A 13763-nucleotide genomic window follows, 5' to 3' on the forward strand; every position below is an offset into this window, starting at 1 on the left:
GCCATCCTAAGTGACCCGTTATACAAAATAAGAAATGTTCTTATCAGCCTGACATCAGCATTTGGTCGGGTCTTTGTGCCATACAAGGACCTATGCATTGATGAGTCCCTGATGTTATGGAAAGGTAGGCTGGCGTTCCGTCAATATATTCCCTCCAAAAGGCACAGGTTTGGAGTCAAGTTCCTTGTCATGTGCGACGTGAAGACAGGATTTGTCCAGGATATTATAGTTTACACAGGGTCCACCACTGACATCAAACATTATGAGGGGCTTGGGGTGTCCGTATCCGTGGTGATGACCATGCTGGCTCCTCATCTCGGCAAGGGACACACTTTGTACGTGGACAATTGGTACAGCAGTCCCACACTCTTCCAGCATCTGATCTCCAACAGCACAGGTGCCTGTTGCACAGTCAGGTCGAACAGGAAGAGGATGGCAGCATTTGGATGCAGGAAGATGCAGAGAGGGGAGGTGGAGTTCCAGGAGAACGGTCAACAGCTGGCAGTAAAGTGGCATGACAAGCGAGACGTCCATGTCCTCTCCACTGTCCATACAGCAACCATGTCGGCCACAGGGAAGGTGGACCACCTGATGGGAGAGAGAAAGATCAAACCAGATTGTGTACTTGATTATAACCTCAAAATGGGGGCCGTGGATAAGGCGGACATGATAAACAGCTTTGTGGAATGCACTCGGAAAACGACCTGCCTGTGCCATGTCCCATACCGTGTACATGTAGTGCCATTTCTTGAAGCAGTTGCCAGGTAGCACTTTTCGGGAGGGGGTGATTCTGCAAATCCTGTTATTTACTGGATTTTTTTTCTCATTTTGTCTGTCATAGTTGAAGTGTACCTATGATGAAAATTACAGGCCTCTCTCATATTTTTAAATGGGAGAACTTGCACAATTGGTGGCTGACTAAATCCTTTTTTGCCCCACTGTATGTATTATTTTCTTTCAGACTTCTCCCCGGCATATAACAGCACAGAACCCCACACACACCTAGAGCACACGGAGGATTTCGGCTCACCGGACATTCATAATAAAACACAGAAACCGGAGGATTTCACTGTTTTAAATGACATTTCAGAGGTAGACAACCTGCTATTACGGGAGGCGGCCAACCTTCTTGATTCAGCCAATTCTTTGGTGGAAACACCCGAACCTGAAATAGAACAAGCTAGGTTTTGCACAGCCTTTTCCAGGGCTCTAAAATTCCAAAAGGTTTTGCTCCACAAACGAATGGGGACTTTACTCGAGTGACAATACCATCAGGATCAATCCTTCTGGCATAGAACAATGCCACGTTTGTTAAACAGCAATCCGATTAAAAAACGCAAATACAGGTTCTAAAAACATATATGTAACATGTATCCTTCCAGAATACCACAAGAACACACATCATTAATTATCCAAATGGCTGAGCCAACAGACATAACTGAGACAGTTGAAACCCTGTTATCCCAGATATCACCCAAACTCCAAGCTATAATTAACCATATGAATGAGGCTGGGGTAACAGACATAATACAGATAGATGAAAACATATTATCCCAGATTCCCGCCGAACTCATAGAATAATTAATCGTATGAATGAGTCAGGGACGACCGATGAAAAACTGTTATCCCAGATTCCTGAAGCCCTCATATCAATAATTAACCAGATGAATGAGAGCATAAGATCTTCTACATCGGACCCCCCACAAACCCCGCCATTAACGCCCATGTCCGAAGAGTCTGAAACGCAATACGATGGTTTTGAGGAATTGGAAAATTGTCTAATTAATGAGGCGGGAGATGGTATTGATAAAAGTGTTCGGGTTGTGTACCGAATTAAATTCAGCAATACAGAGATTCGACAATTTTTCAATTTCACATGGGTGAATCAGAATCTTGATTATGCAATGTTTTATGTGATGATCCTGGATACTCTGAACGAACTGTTAGACAGGGCAAGAGATTATGGTGAACCTCGTGATGTCTTACAGTAGGACATTTGTGGAGATAGCCTGCATAACACTGTATCTCTTATTTTACCCAACGGCGAAGCAGATCTTGAACAATTTATAGCCCTGCTGGAACGACTTGTTCAATCTAATTTATCCATCATAGCTGATAGGACCCTCGAGCTTGTAGTGCAAATAATACATCAACCCCTGGGTGGCGTGGGTCAGAGAAGGTAACTAGATAGCCTAATACAATCAGAAATCATAAGCAATAAAAGGGCATATCTCATAAACGTTCACAATCCTGGTAATAAGCTATGCTTTGCAATAGGCCTAGCACATGTACTTAACGCTGGGTGTACTGATCTAGCGGCATTACACAAGGCTAGAGAGCTCCAAACGGCCGTGGGTCTAGGTATACAGGATGCGGGGGCTTTCTTGGACATAGTCCAATTTGAAAACTTTCTGAACATCAAGATTGTGTTTTGTACCACAGTAGAGCTAATGCAGCTCTCTTGAAATTCCAAAACAACCCACAACCTCATCCTCAGATTCTGTATTTTTATGTGCAAAACACCTACTATTATGCTATTACCAACATCATAGCGTTTTTAGGCGCACCATATGTGTCCATCCTGCCATACCGGCTACACCCGAAAGGGGGGGCACTCGTGCTGTTATAACTGTTCAGTATGTCTGGATGAAAATTGTCCGATGCAGCACTTAAACCTGACACTCTGTACGGATTGTCCCAGCACATGTCCTTCGGCCAACTGTTACGAAAAACACAAAATTGAAACATGACACCCCAAGGCCTGTAAATCTGTAAGCAGTTGTGTAGGCAGGTGAGATACCTCTTTAAAACCATTTATTTAATTCATAATATTTAGTACAGACCTTTTTAGAACATCTTATAATTAATCCAAAACAATTTTACTATTCATTTATTACAGATAAAGGGCCGGTTAGCCCTGACCACCATCCGTCTCCAATTCACCAGCGTCAAGACAGGCTCTCTTGCTCGCAGGATATCCCACACACGCTCCATCAAGGCTCCGTAAGTTTTCACTCCAGGGATAGATCAAACGTCTGGCATGTAGATCCTGGGCATGTCTTAAGGATAGACGCGGCCAGCGCCGTAATTGTTCACGATTTTAGAAAAGACTGTCCAGCTTATTCATCAGGGTTATGAATATAGGGTAATCAATCCATTTAAAGCTAAATACGGGCATAAAAAGTTTACATCCTTGCAGGCTTTGGAAAATACATATGAACTGACAGACTTTGCCGCATTTGTACTACCAAATTGTTCACATGCTAAAATTGTCACTTTGGAGTCGGGGCTATACGCCATTGAAGCGATGCTTAGGGCCTTGAAATCACAGCGCTCGCACACAAGTTCTTCCATTGAATATCCTGGCAGGGTTGTACCACTTAGGGCCTGTTCAATTTGACAGAGCGCTGGCCTTATCTTAAGCAATTCTCTCATACGCAGCGCAGGAGAAAAACTCCCGGGTTTTGCATGATAAAGGGGTTTGGGGCCGCTGTCTGTGAATGTCTTAACAGTAGAATCCTCAGGTTGGAATAGGTTGGAATCCTCATAGGGTCATAAATCAGACGTTTGACCCGCGCCGTCTACTTTATTCTCTCTCATGTCTCAATGATCTCTGAGTTGGTCTGGAAACCAAACACCTTCATAGGGACATCAAAGACCTCATCTGGGGTAAGATACTGTACAGTCCATCCTTAGTGGTCAGTGGACACTGTGATTAGGTGAAATTCATCACCCGTCCCATGTAAATCACCTCCAATACCTGTTTGTCCAGCTTTGTGCGACACTCATGAAGCCCACTGTTGGAGCGGCCAAGGGCGTGAGGACCTGTCAGGCCTTGATCTATTGCATCTGTATTGTGCTTGTCTCCACCCCCCCAACGGGTGTCTCCCATTTGTCCACATTAACCCCTGTGTATTTATACCAGTGTTAACTGTTTGTCTGTTGCCAGCTCGTCTTGTCCCGTCAAGTCCTACCAGTGTGTTGTCCCATTTTCAATTGTCTGTCTAGTTACTGTTTTCTAGTCTTTCTAGTTCTGACCATTCCGCCTGCCCTGAGCCTGCCTGCCGTTCTGTACCTCATTGACTCTGCCCTGGACTACTGACCATTTTGCCTGCAATGAGCCTGCCTGCTGTTGTGTGCCTCTTTGACTCTGCCCTGGATTAATGACCTGCCTGACCTCGACCTGCCCTGGCCTGTCCCCTTGTATAATACATATTATGAGAACTGTACTATCCGCCTCCTGTGGCTGCAACTGGGTCCTATCCTGAGTCGTGATAGGGCCACACACTTTGAGAAGCATAAGAAGAGTGACAATGATCCATGGCGTTAACATGTATGAGTGCTATGAGCCAGCGTAAGACAATTTATATCAAACTCAGTCTGGGCATTTGATGATAACATCTCTGGCATTTAAATAAAGATAATTGTTTGAAGAAATGACACAGTCTCTCTCAGTAGGAATTTCCACGACACTGGGGCAAAGGTTCACCTTTCAATAGGACAACGAACCTAAGCACACTGTTTTTGCTTTGTCATTATGGGGTATTGTGTGTGGATTGAGGGGGGGGGGGGGGGGACAATTTAATACATTTTAGAATAAGGCTGTAACGTAACAAAATGTGGAAAAAGTTAAGGAGTCTGAATACTTTCCAAATGCACTGTATGGCAGAACCAAATCGGAGATAGTTAGGAGCAAGTCCATGAAATGTTTTGTAGGTTAGCAGTAAATCCTTAATCAGCCCTAGTTTAAACTGGAAGCCAGCATAGAGAGTCTAGCACTGAAGTAATATGATAACATGTTGGGGGTCTAGTCAAGATTCTAGCAGACATACAGTATTTAGCAATAACTGAAGTTCATGTAGTGCTTTTCTCCGGGTAGAGAGTATAGCGTTGCAGTAGTCTAATCTATAAGTGACAAAAGCATGGATGAGCTTTTCTGCATCCTTTTGGGGCAAAAAGTTATAGATTTTTGCAATGTTACAAAGACGGAAAAAATCTGCCCTTGATAGGTTCATCAAAACAGCGATCAGGGTTCAGATTAACGCTGAGGTCGCTCACAGTTTTATTTGAGACGACTGTACAACCATCAAGATTGTCAGATCCAACAGCAGATCCATTTGTTTCTTGGATCTAGAAATAGCATCTCTGTTTTGTCTGAGTGTAAAAGTTAAACATTTGATGCCATCCACTTCCTTTTGTCTGAAACACAGGATTCCAGGGTAGACAATTTTGTGGCTTCACAGTATTTCATGTGTGTCGTCCACTTAGCAGTGAAAGTTGACATTGTGTTCCCGAATGACATCACCAAGGGGTGGAATATGTAGAATGTATAGAATATAATATCTCTCTCTTTCAGACAGATAAGCTCTAAACCAGGCAATAACTTGTCCGTGTAGCCGTATTAGGGTTTCCAATCTCTCCAAAAGAACGTTGTGAATGATGGTGTCACACACACACACAGTATTGTACAGCTAACCTTGTGGGGACACTAACCTTAACCCTAACCTTAACCCAAAAGCCTAACCCTAAACCTAAAATTAACCGTAGCTCCTGACCCTAAACCTTAACGTAATTCTAACCCTAACAGTATTTCTAAACCCCATAGAACTAACATTTAGTTAGTTCTACACACACACACACACACACACACACATACACATACACACACACACACACGTTGTTCATTATGCCTGTGAGAACCTTAACAAATACCTTACTAAAGGTGGATTTACTCTGGATCTCCTCAACAACACACACTCTGCAGCCTAGTCTTTGGTCAGGTAAGAGTTAGACACACCCACACATTTACCTGTGACATCTGACCTCCTCACCAAACCTCCTTACCAAGTAACATTACCGAGTGGTTGGTGCAGTAGGTGAAAGATGTGTACACGCCTCACACATTGCACGGGCACACACTCTGCAGCCTAGTCTTTGGTCAGGTAAGAGTTAGACACACCCACACTGTTGAAAAGGGATTTAGACAGTGTGTTGAAGACCGTGCAGGTTTGAGGTCAAAGAAAAGACAAAGACACTATCTACCCCAGGACACTGCCCACTCAGTAGCCTATCAGGTGAGTAAGTGTATGTGTGTGCTTTGATGGAAGGTGGGTGATTGAGTATGTTTGGGGTCCAGTCAGGTGTGTAAAGGCATCCGCATACATAGGTTGGGTTTGTTCCTAGCAGAACTTGGCAAGGTGAAGCAAACGCCATTCACATGAAAAACAAGAAAAACGTGGCATATTTACCGTTTGTATCTCTTGAGGCGGCTTGTCAACAACATAGCCAGTGCATTTCCTCAAAATAGTGAGAATTGATCTAAGCTCATTCAAGAAATCTGTAATTAATTTGGAAGTTTTTGCCGAGGAGGTCTTAGTTGAGTAATCTAACTAAGAGATTTGGTGCAGTATTTCTCAAGTGAAAATTTGCATGAAAACTAGTCTTCTGACATTGAATGACAACAAGCACTTAATAAAAAAATCCCAACTGTTGACCAATCACAGAAAAACGTCTAACCTCAAGAAAAAATGTTTGCTTGAATAGCCGGGAAAAAAACCTGACCGTACGGTGTTGAACACCAAAACGTACAAAAAACTTGCTGCCCAAGTCCTTCTGGGAGCAGAACTGCAGGGTACAGTATTTGCAACTTGTCCTCTATGTTTCTCCACTATATAACCCCTATTTATAAATGCAATCTCTCTCTCTCTCTCTCTCTGCAGATAGTGTATGTGGCCCGTAATGTCAAGGACAATGCAGTGTCTTATTTCCACTTTGCCTGCATGAACCAGGCCGAGCCAGAGCCAGGAGACTGGAACAACTTCTTACAGAGATTCATGGATGGAAAGAGTGAGTGAAGGAGAGAATGAACTAGTGAATGAATGAGAAAGTGATAATAGTCCCCATTCACACTATGAATTTGTCTACGCTGCACTTCCTCAGTGGTGTTTGGTTCATGGTACGACCATGTGACTGGCTGGTGGGAGAAGAAACAGACTCACTCCAAAATCCTCTACCTCTTCTATGAGGACATGGTTGAGGTGAGTAGAATGATGATGCTAGTTGTGTGTTACAGTATTATTAAGATGCATCTAATGAGCTCAGTGCACACATATGCTCAAGAGCCATTCTAACTGCTGCTCTAGGAGGTTAGCTGTTTCTACATCCAGTGTATATGTGTTCCTACAGGATACGGGGAGAGAGCTGGACAGGCTGTGCTCCTTCCTGGGTTTGTCTCCTTCAGCAGAGGAGAAGGAGAGGGTGAGAGGAGGAGTGAAGTTTGACAACATGAAAAAGAACAGCATGGCCAACTGTTCTACCGACCCAGTCATGGACTTTAAGATATCTCCCTTTATGCGCAAAGGTGTGTGTGTGTGTTTGTGTGCGAGAGAGAGAATGAGAGAGAGAAATAAACATTAAACTGCTGGAGCTCAGCTCTTCCAGCTATCACAACAGACACACATGAACACACTGAGAGACACAACGTCGTCACAGACACCAACACATATGTGCTGGTACCTGGTGTGGAGACTTTGGAATACTTTACTCTGGATCCACTGAATGATCAAACTATCAATATGTCTGTCTGTCTGTCTGTCTGTCTGTCTGTCTGTCTGTCTGTCTGTCTGTCTGTCTGTCTGTCTGTCTGTCTGTCAGTCTCTGTCTGTCTCCAGGAAAGGTTGGTGACTGGAAGAACCATTTCACTGTGGCCCAGAGTGAACAGTTTGATGAAGACTACAGGAAGAAGATGAAGAACACCACCGTACAGTTCCGCACTGTAGTCTAGGGGTTGTGGTCAGGTTGATTGTCTGATTGTTTGTGGTCAGATTGATTGTCTGATTTTTTGTGGTCAGGTTGATTGTCTGATATATATGATATACATATGGCGCTTCGATTTTGCACAACAATATAGAACTCCCTTCATTATCTAATGCACTCTACAGGTCTTAAGAATGTGACTGCATCAGTGTCAACCCTTCATTCAGGGCAGGTGGGGTAGAGCCCCAATTGTTTTGAGCGCCAGCTAAAAAAATATATAATACTTTTTGGAGAAATGTCCTCTGGTCTGATGAAACAAAAATAGAACTGTTTGGCTATCATGACCATTATTATGTTTGGAGGAAAAAGGGGGAGGCTTGCAAGCCCGAAGAACACCATCCCAACCGTGAAACACGGGGGTGGCAGCATCATGTTGTGGGGGTGCTTTGCTGCAGGAGGGACTGCTGCACCACTAAATAGATGGCATCATGAGGGAGGAAAATTATGTGGATATATTGAAGCAACATCTCAAGACATCAGTCAGTTAAGTTAAAGCTTGGTCACATATGGGTCTTCCAAATGGACAATGACCCCAAGCATACTTCCAAAGTTTTGGAAAAATTGCTTAAGGACAACAAGGTCAAGGTATTGGAGTGGCCATCACAAAGCCCTGACCTTAATCCTATAGAAAATTTGTGGGCAGAACTGAAAAAGCGTGTGCGAGCAAAGAGGCCTACAAACCTAACTCAGTTACACCAGCTCTGTCAGGAGGAATGAGACAAAATTCACCCAACTTATTTTTGGAAGCTTGTGGAAGGCTACCCGAAAAGTTTGACCCAAGTTACACACTGCTCCCAAATACTAATTGAGTGTACGTAAACTTATGACCCACTGGGAAAGAGATGAAAGAAATAAAGCTGAAATAAATAATTCTCTCTACTATTATTCTGACATGTCACTTTCTTAAAATAAAGTGGTGTTCCTATCTGACCTAAGACAGGGAATTTTTAATAGGATTAAATGTCAGGAATTGTGAAAAACGGAGTTTAAATGTATTTGGCTAAGGTGTAGGTAGACTTCCAACAACTGTATTATTCAAGCTCTGCTAGAGAGTCATTTTCTTGTTTTGCCCAAGATTTTCAAGCCGTTTTATGTCCTCATCTGTAACTAGGCTACTCAGGAACATTCAGTATCATCTCGGTAAGCAACTCCAGTGTATATTTGGCCTTGTGTTTTAGGTTATTGGTGTCAGAGGAAGGCCTTAAAACATTGTTGAACACCCCAGTCACAGACTGTTCTCTCTACTACCGCATGGCAAGCAGTACCAGAGTGCCAAGTTAAGGACAAGGCTTCTCAACAGTTTTTACCCCCAAGCCATAAGACTCCTGAACAGGTAATCAAATGGCTACCCGGACAATTTGCATTGTGTGCTGATTCTTCACCACCAGAGGTCACTGATAGCACAAGCTGAAATCATATGGGATTCCCCCCCTGCTCAGGATTTCACTTTCAACAAAGGGGAAAACAAAAATGTCTGCTCCCCCTTTTGTTAGCTTAGCACTTGGTGTAATGCTTAGCTTCACTTGTGTAGGAATTCCACTTCCCAGCACAAGAAAAGTTCCCTCCAACAATGGATCAGGTTTACTAAGTGACGTCTCACGTTCAACATTTCTGCGATGTGTTTCACGATGTTGACCGGAACGCGCGGAGAACAAAGAAATACACCGTTGGTCTGGAGAGATACTTAACCGCTTTGGTGAAGCTATATATAGGGCGGCAGGAAGCCTAGTGTTTAGAGCATTGGTCTTGTAACAGAGAGGTTGCAAGATCGACTGCCTGAGCTGACAAGGTAAAAATCTGACACTCTGACCGGCAGTTAACAAGGCAGTTAACCCACTGTTCCTAGGCCGTCATCGGAAGTAAAAATGTGTTCTTAACTGACTTGACTAGTTAAATAAAGGTAAAATTAATTTAAAAAATAAATAAATCTACTCAAATTTCAATCGGCTTGCCCTATGTCCTCCCTTAAAATACTACCAGCGATAGACAGAAATAACACTACGTTGTGGCCCCAGTATTCCTTTAGAATACCTAAACATCGGCCGGTTCATATGCACTAGCTCGTAGTATTCGTTAAAACCCATACAAACTGACTTCCGTCAGATATACAACACAGGAGTGGTTCTCCCCCTACCAGTATCTGGGTGAAAAGGAAAAACCACACACATTACCCTCTCAACAATTATCCTGACAAAAGCTTTTATTGGTGTAAACGCATCTTGCTACCCAATTGCTATGGAATGATTTCAAAAGTGAGGCCTAGTTTTATCTTAGATTCCTCACAGGGGGCACCAAATATGTTGTAAAGTAGTGTCATTAATGTGATGACTGCTGTTTATCGGATAATTAGCTATGTTTATAACTACATGATTAAATGAATCATGTAATCAGGTAATCATTAAATCAGTAACCTGGGGCACCATGGGAAAAGGCTGTTTAATGAGTTTCGTTTGCCAAATTTACTCAGAGAATCTCAGAATATTGATTTTACAGCCATCGCTAATTAATTAATTTCCTCTACAGTCAAATCAAATCAAATTTATTTATATAGCCCTTCGTACATCAGCTGATATCTCAAAGTGCTGTACAGAAACCCAGCCTAAAACCCCAAACAGCAAGCAATGCAGGTGTAGAAGCACGGTGGCTAGGAAAAACTCCCTAGAAAGGCCAAAACCTAGGAAGAAACCTAGAGAGGAACCAGGCTATGTGGGGTGGCCAGTCCTCTTCTGGCTGTGCCGGGTGTAGATTAAAACAGAACATGGCCAAGATGTTCAAATGTTCATAAATGACCAGCATGGTCGAATAATAATAAGGCAGAACAGTTGAAACTGGAGCAGCAGCACGGCCAGGTGGACTGGGGACAGCAAGGAGTCATCATGTCAGGTAGTCCTGGGTCATGGTCCTAGGGCTCAGGTCAGTTGAAACTGGAGCAGCAGCACGGCCAGGTGGACTGGGGAGAGCAAGGAGTCATCATGTCAGGTAGTCCTGGGGCATGGTCCTAGGGCTCAGGTCCTCTGAGAGAGAGAAAGAAAGAGAGAAGGAGAGAATTAGAGAACGCACACTTAGATTCACACAGGGCACCGATTAGGACAGGAGAAGTACTCCAGATATAACAAACTGACCCTAGCCCCCCGACACATAAACTGTCTCATCCTGAACGTCGCATAATTTGTAAATCTGCACCAACCCGGGTCTGACTAAATCATTCCGTACCACAACAAGCTAAATGATAATATAAGATACACATACACAAACATACAGTCTAGACTATTGATTAGAACTTAGTACAAGGAAACAGGTCCCTAACGGACCAACACAATATGACACATGTTACACAAGATGGGGATTTAGAAAGAGACAGAGAGAGAGAGAGTGCACGAGAGAAAAGCACACTTGGATACATTTGTAAACTATGCTTAGTTTAGCTCGAACACCTTGCCCCGAACTGCCGCTCTTATGGGTCAGAATTATAATGATGTAATTACTTGTTGAAGGTCTCCATTGCATATCTCTTCCTGGACTGAGTTCCTCTTAGGAGGTATAGCCGAAGACCTCCTCCGATGGTGGCACCTTCTTCGTTACTGGGTGTAAGTCTCTGATGTCCACATGATGTCAACTGATGATTTAAAGAGAATAACTGGCTGGTTCGTCTTGAATTCCAATTCTTAGATACAGTAATCAACCGTAGCCTAGATTGTTAATAGGTTTCTTTGTCCTCTTCCTTGTGTTGCGTTTGTGGGGTCGCGACTATCTTAGATCACAATGCAGCTGTGGTCCGTTTTAGTGTGATATGTAAATTCTTAACTCACATGTTTTATACCCCTGGGTCACAAAGGGGTGTTTCCGTCTTTATGGCAAATTCTCTGGGGCACATTCCAATCCTCCACACTGAGAGGACAAAAGATGTGTCTACTGTCTTACGATTTAAAATGGGAGTGCGGTGTCATAACCCCCCCATCAATCCCTCTATACCTGTCCCCCTCTGCGGTGGTGAGAGATCTCTCTGTAGGACTGTGATCCACAGTAACCTGAGACGCACATGCCAGTCATGGCAGGTGGCAAGTACCAAATTTGCCCTGAACTCATTGATGATGCAGAACCACTCTGTAAAATCCCTGGCCCAGGAGTACCCAGACAGGGATTCTTACACATGCCGTCACCCGTACAACTCAACTCTTTTATGGTCTGAGGTACAAAATCAGGGCTCCAATCAAAATGAGCGTAATATTTGGTATTTTATTAGGATCCCCATTAGCTGTTGGAAAAGCAGCAGCTACTCTTCCTGGGGTCCACACAAAACATGAAATAATACAGAGGACAGAACTATGTAAAACATTATCAAAATGACACAGCCTACATATCAATGCATACACACAAACTATCTAAGTCAGGGCTGCCCAACCCTCTTCCTGGAGATCTACCGTTCTGTGGGTTTTCAGTCCAACCCTAATTTAACACACTTGATTCTACTAATTAGCTGCTCAACAAGACCTTAACAAGCTGAATCAGAACTGCAAAATTAAGGTTGGACTGAACCTACAGGACAGTAGTTCTGTCACGTTCTGACCTTAGTTCCTTTGTTATGTCTTTGTTTTAGTATGGTCAGGGCGTGAGTTGGGTGGGTTGTCTATGTTCGTTTTTCTATAATTTGGGATTTCAGCTGTCAATCGTTGTCCCTGATTGAGAATCATACTTAGGTAGCCTGGTTTCACTTTTGAGTTTGGGGTGTTTGTCTTCCGTGTCAGTGCTTGTTGCCACACGGGACTGTTTCATTGATTCACGTTTATTGTTTTGTTCCAATGTTCTGTTGTGTTTTGAATAAACATTATGGACACTTACCATTGCGCATTGGTCCTCCGATCCTTCTCGCTACTCCTCAGAAGAGGAGGATGAGATCCGTTATAAGATTTCCAGGAAGAGGGTTGGGCAGCCCTGATCTAGGTCAAAGAGTGGTGAGGCATTGTGCTGTGAGGTGTTGCTTTATCTGTTTTTTGAAACCAGGTTTGTGGATTATTTGAGCAATATGAGATGGAATGTAGTTCCATGCAATAATGGCTCTATGTAATACTGTACGCTTTCTTGAATTTGTTCTGGATCTGTGGACTGAAAAGACCCCTGGTGGGATAAGTGTGTGTGTCAGCTCTGTGTGTAATTTGACTATGCAAACAATTTGGACTGTTTATGAAAATAAGTGATGCAGTCAGTCTCTCCTAAACTCTTAGCCAAGAGACACTGGTATGTATAGTATTTATATCAGCCCTCTTACAATCCTCTTTGGAGGGCTTTTCAGCCCATCTCTTCCAAATCCCCAAACCAAAGCCAGGAGCTGCCCCCAAACATGTCCCCTCTGAAGTTACTGTTCAACGGCCTGAAGATTTGCCAAAGCAGTAATAAGACTGCTGCTACATTTTCAGTACCATTTGGGAGATTTTTCAGCTGCAAGTCAGTCAATTTGCAGAGGGACAAAAGCGCTGTACCCCACAGTTCAGCCAGCACCTCGCTGCTATTAGCAATGGGTGCCAGGTTCTGTATTGTACTCAATCAGTTGGGTTCTCAGGGTCACAGTTGTTGTCAATCCAATTGCCACCTCCATCGGTGAGCATGATGGATACAAATTGTGGCAGTGATGAGTGAAAGAGCTGGACCATGGATGATGCCTGAGAATCTAACATAATTTAATCCAGCATCATCTAAGATGCCAAATGATTCTGAATCATCTACAGTGTCAGTGGGCGAAGCCTTTGTATTCCTCATTGCACTTGTAATTGTTTTGGTAATCACTATGGCAACAGCCTCCAGGAACAAAAAGCTTAGAGTGGATGGAGAGCTTGACAATGTCTAACATGCTGGTTATAACCAAAAAGTCTCTAGGTTGTGTCACACTTTAAATCAGAATTATAGCTTTGTGATTAGTAGGCGTTTCTAATTTCTTAATGTAATCACCTGTA

At 43.3% G+C, this 13763-nt stretch overlaps 1 protein-coding gene across 1 annotated transcript; it reads left to right on the plus strand.

Moving 5' to 3' along the window:
* Positions 1–294: 294 nt before the first annotated feature.
* On the plus strand, positions 295–7783 carry LOC110492441 (cytosolic sulfotransferase 2). Its single transcript, XM_036945792.1, has 6 exons — positions 295–504; positions 5877–6074; positions 6720–6846; positions 6940–7037; positions 7186–7360; positions 7671–7783. The coding sequence occupies exons 1-6, from the start codon at positions 295–297 to the stop codon at positions 7781–7783; spliced, it is 921 nt and encodes a 306-aa protein (XP_036801687.1).
* The last annotated feature ends 5980 nt before the right edge of the window (positions 7784–13763 follow it).

Source organism: Oncorhynchus mykiss, chromosome 16, assembly GCF_013265735.2.
Source record: "Oncorhynchus mykiss isolate Arlee chromosome 16, USDA_OmykA_1.1, whole genome shotgun sequence".
Lineage (NCBI taxonomy): Eukaryota > Metazoa > Chordata > Actinopteri > Salmoniformes > Salmonidae > Oncorhynchus > Oncorhynchus mykiss.

Bases quoted from the DNA above. Each gene is read 5' to 3' on its own strand.
- LOC110492441 (XM_036945792.1), top strand. From the start codon at position 295: ATGACCATGCTGGCTCCTCATCTCGGCAAGGGACACACTTTGTACGTG. The intron at 6,075-6,719 runs GTGAGTAAGTGT...CTCTCTCTGCAG, and splicing joins CCCACTCAGTAGCCTATCAG to ATAGTGTATGTGGCCCGTAA. The intron at 7,038-7,185 runs GTGAGTAGAATG...GTGTTCCTACAG, and splicing joins TCTATGAGGACATGGTTGAG to GATACGGGGAGAGAGCTGGA.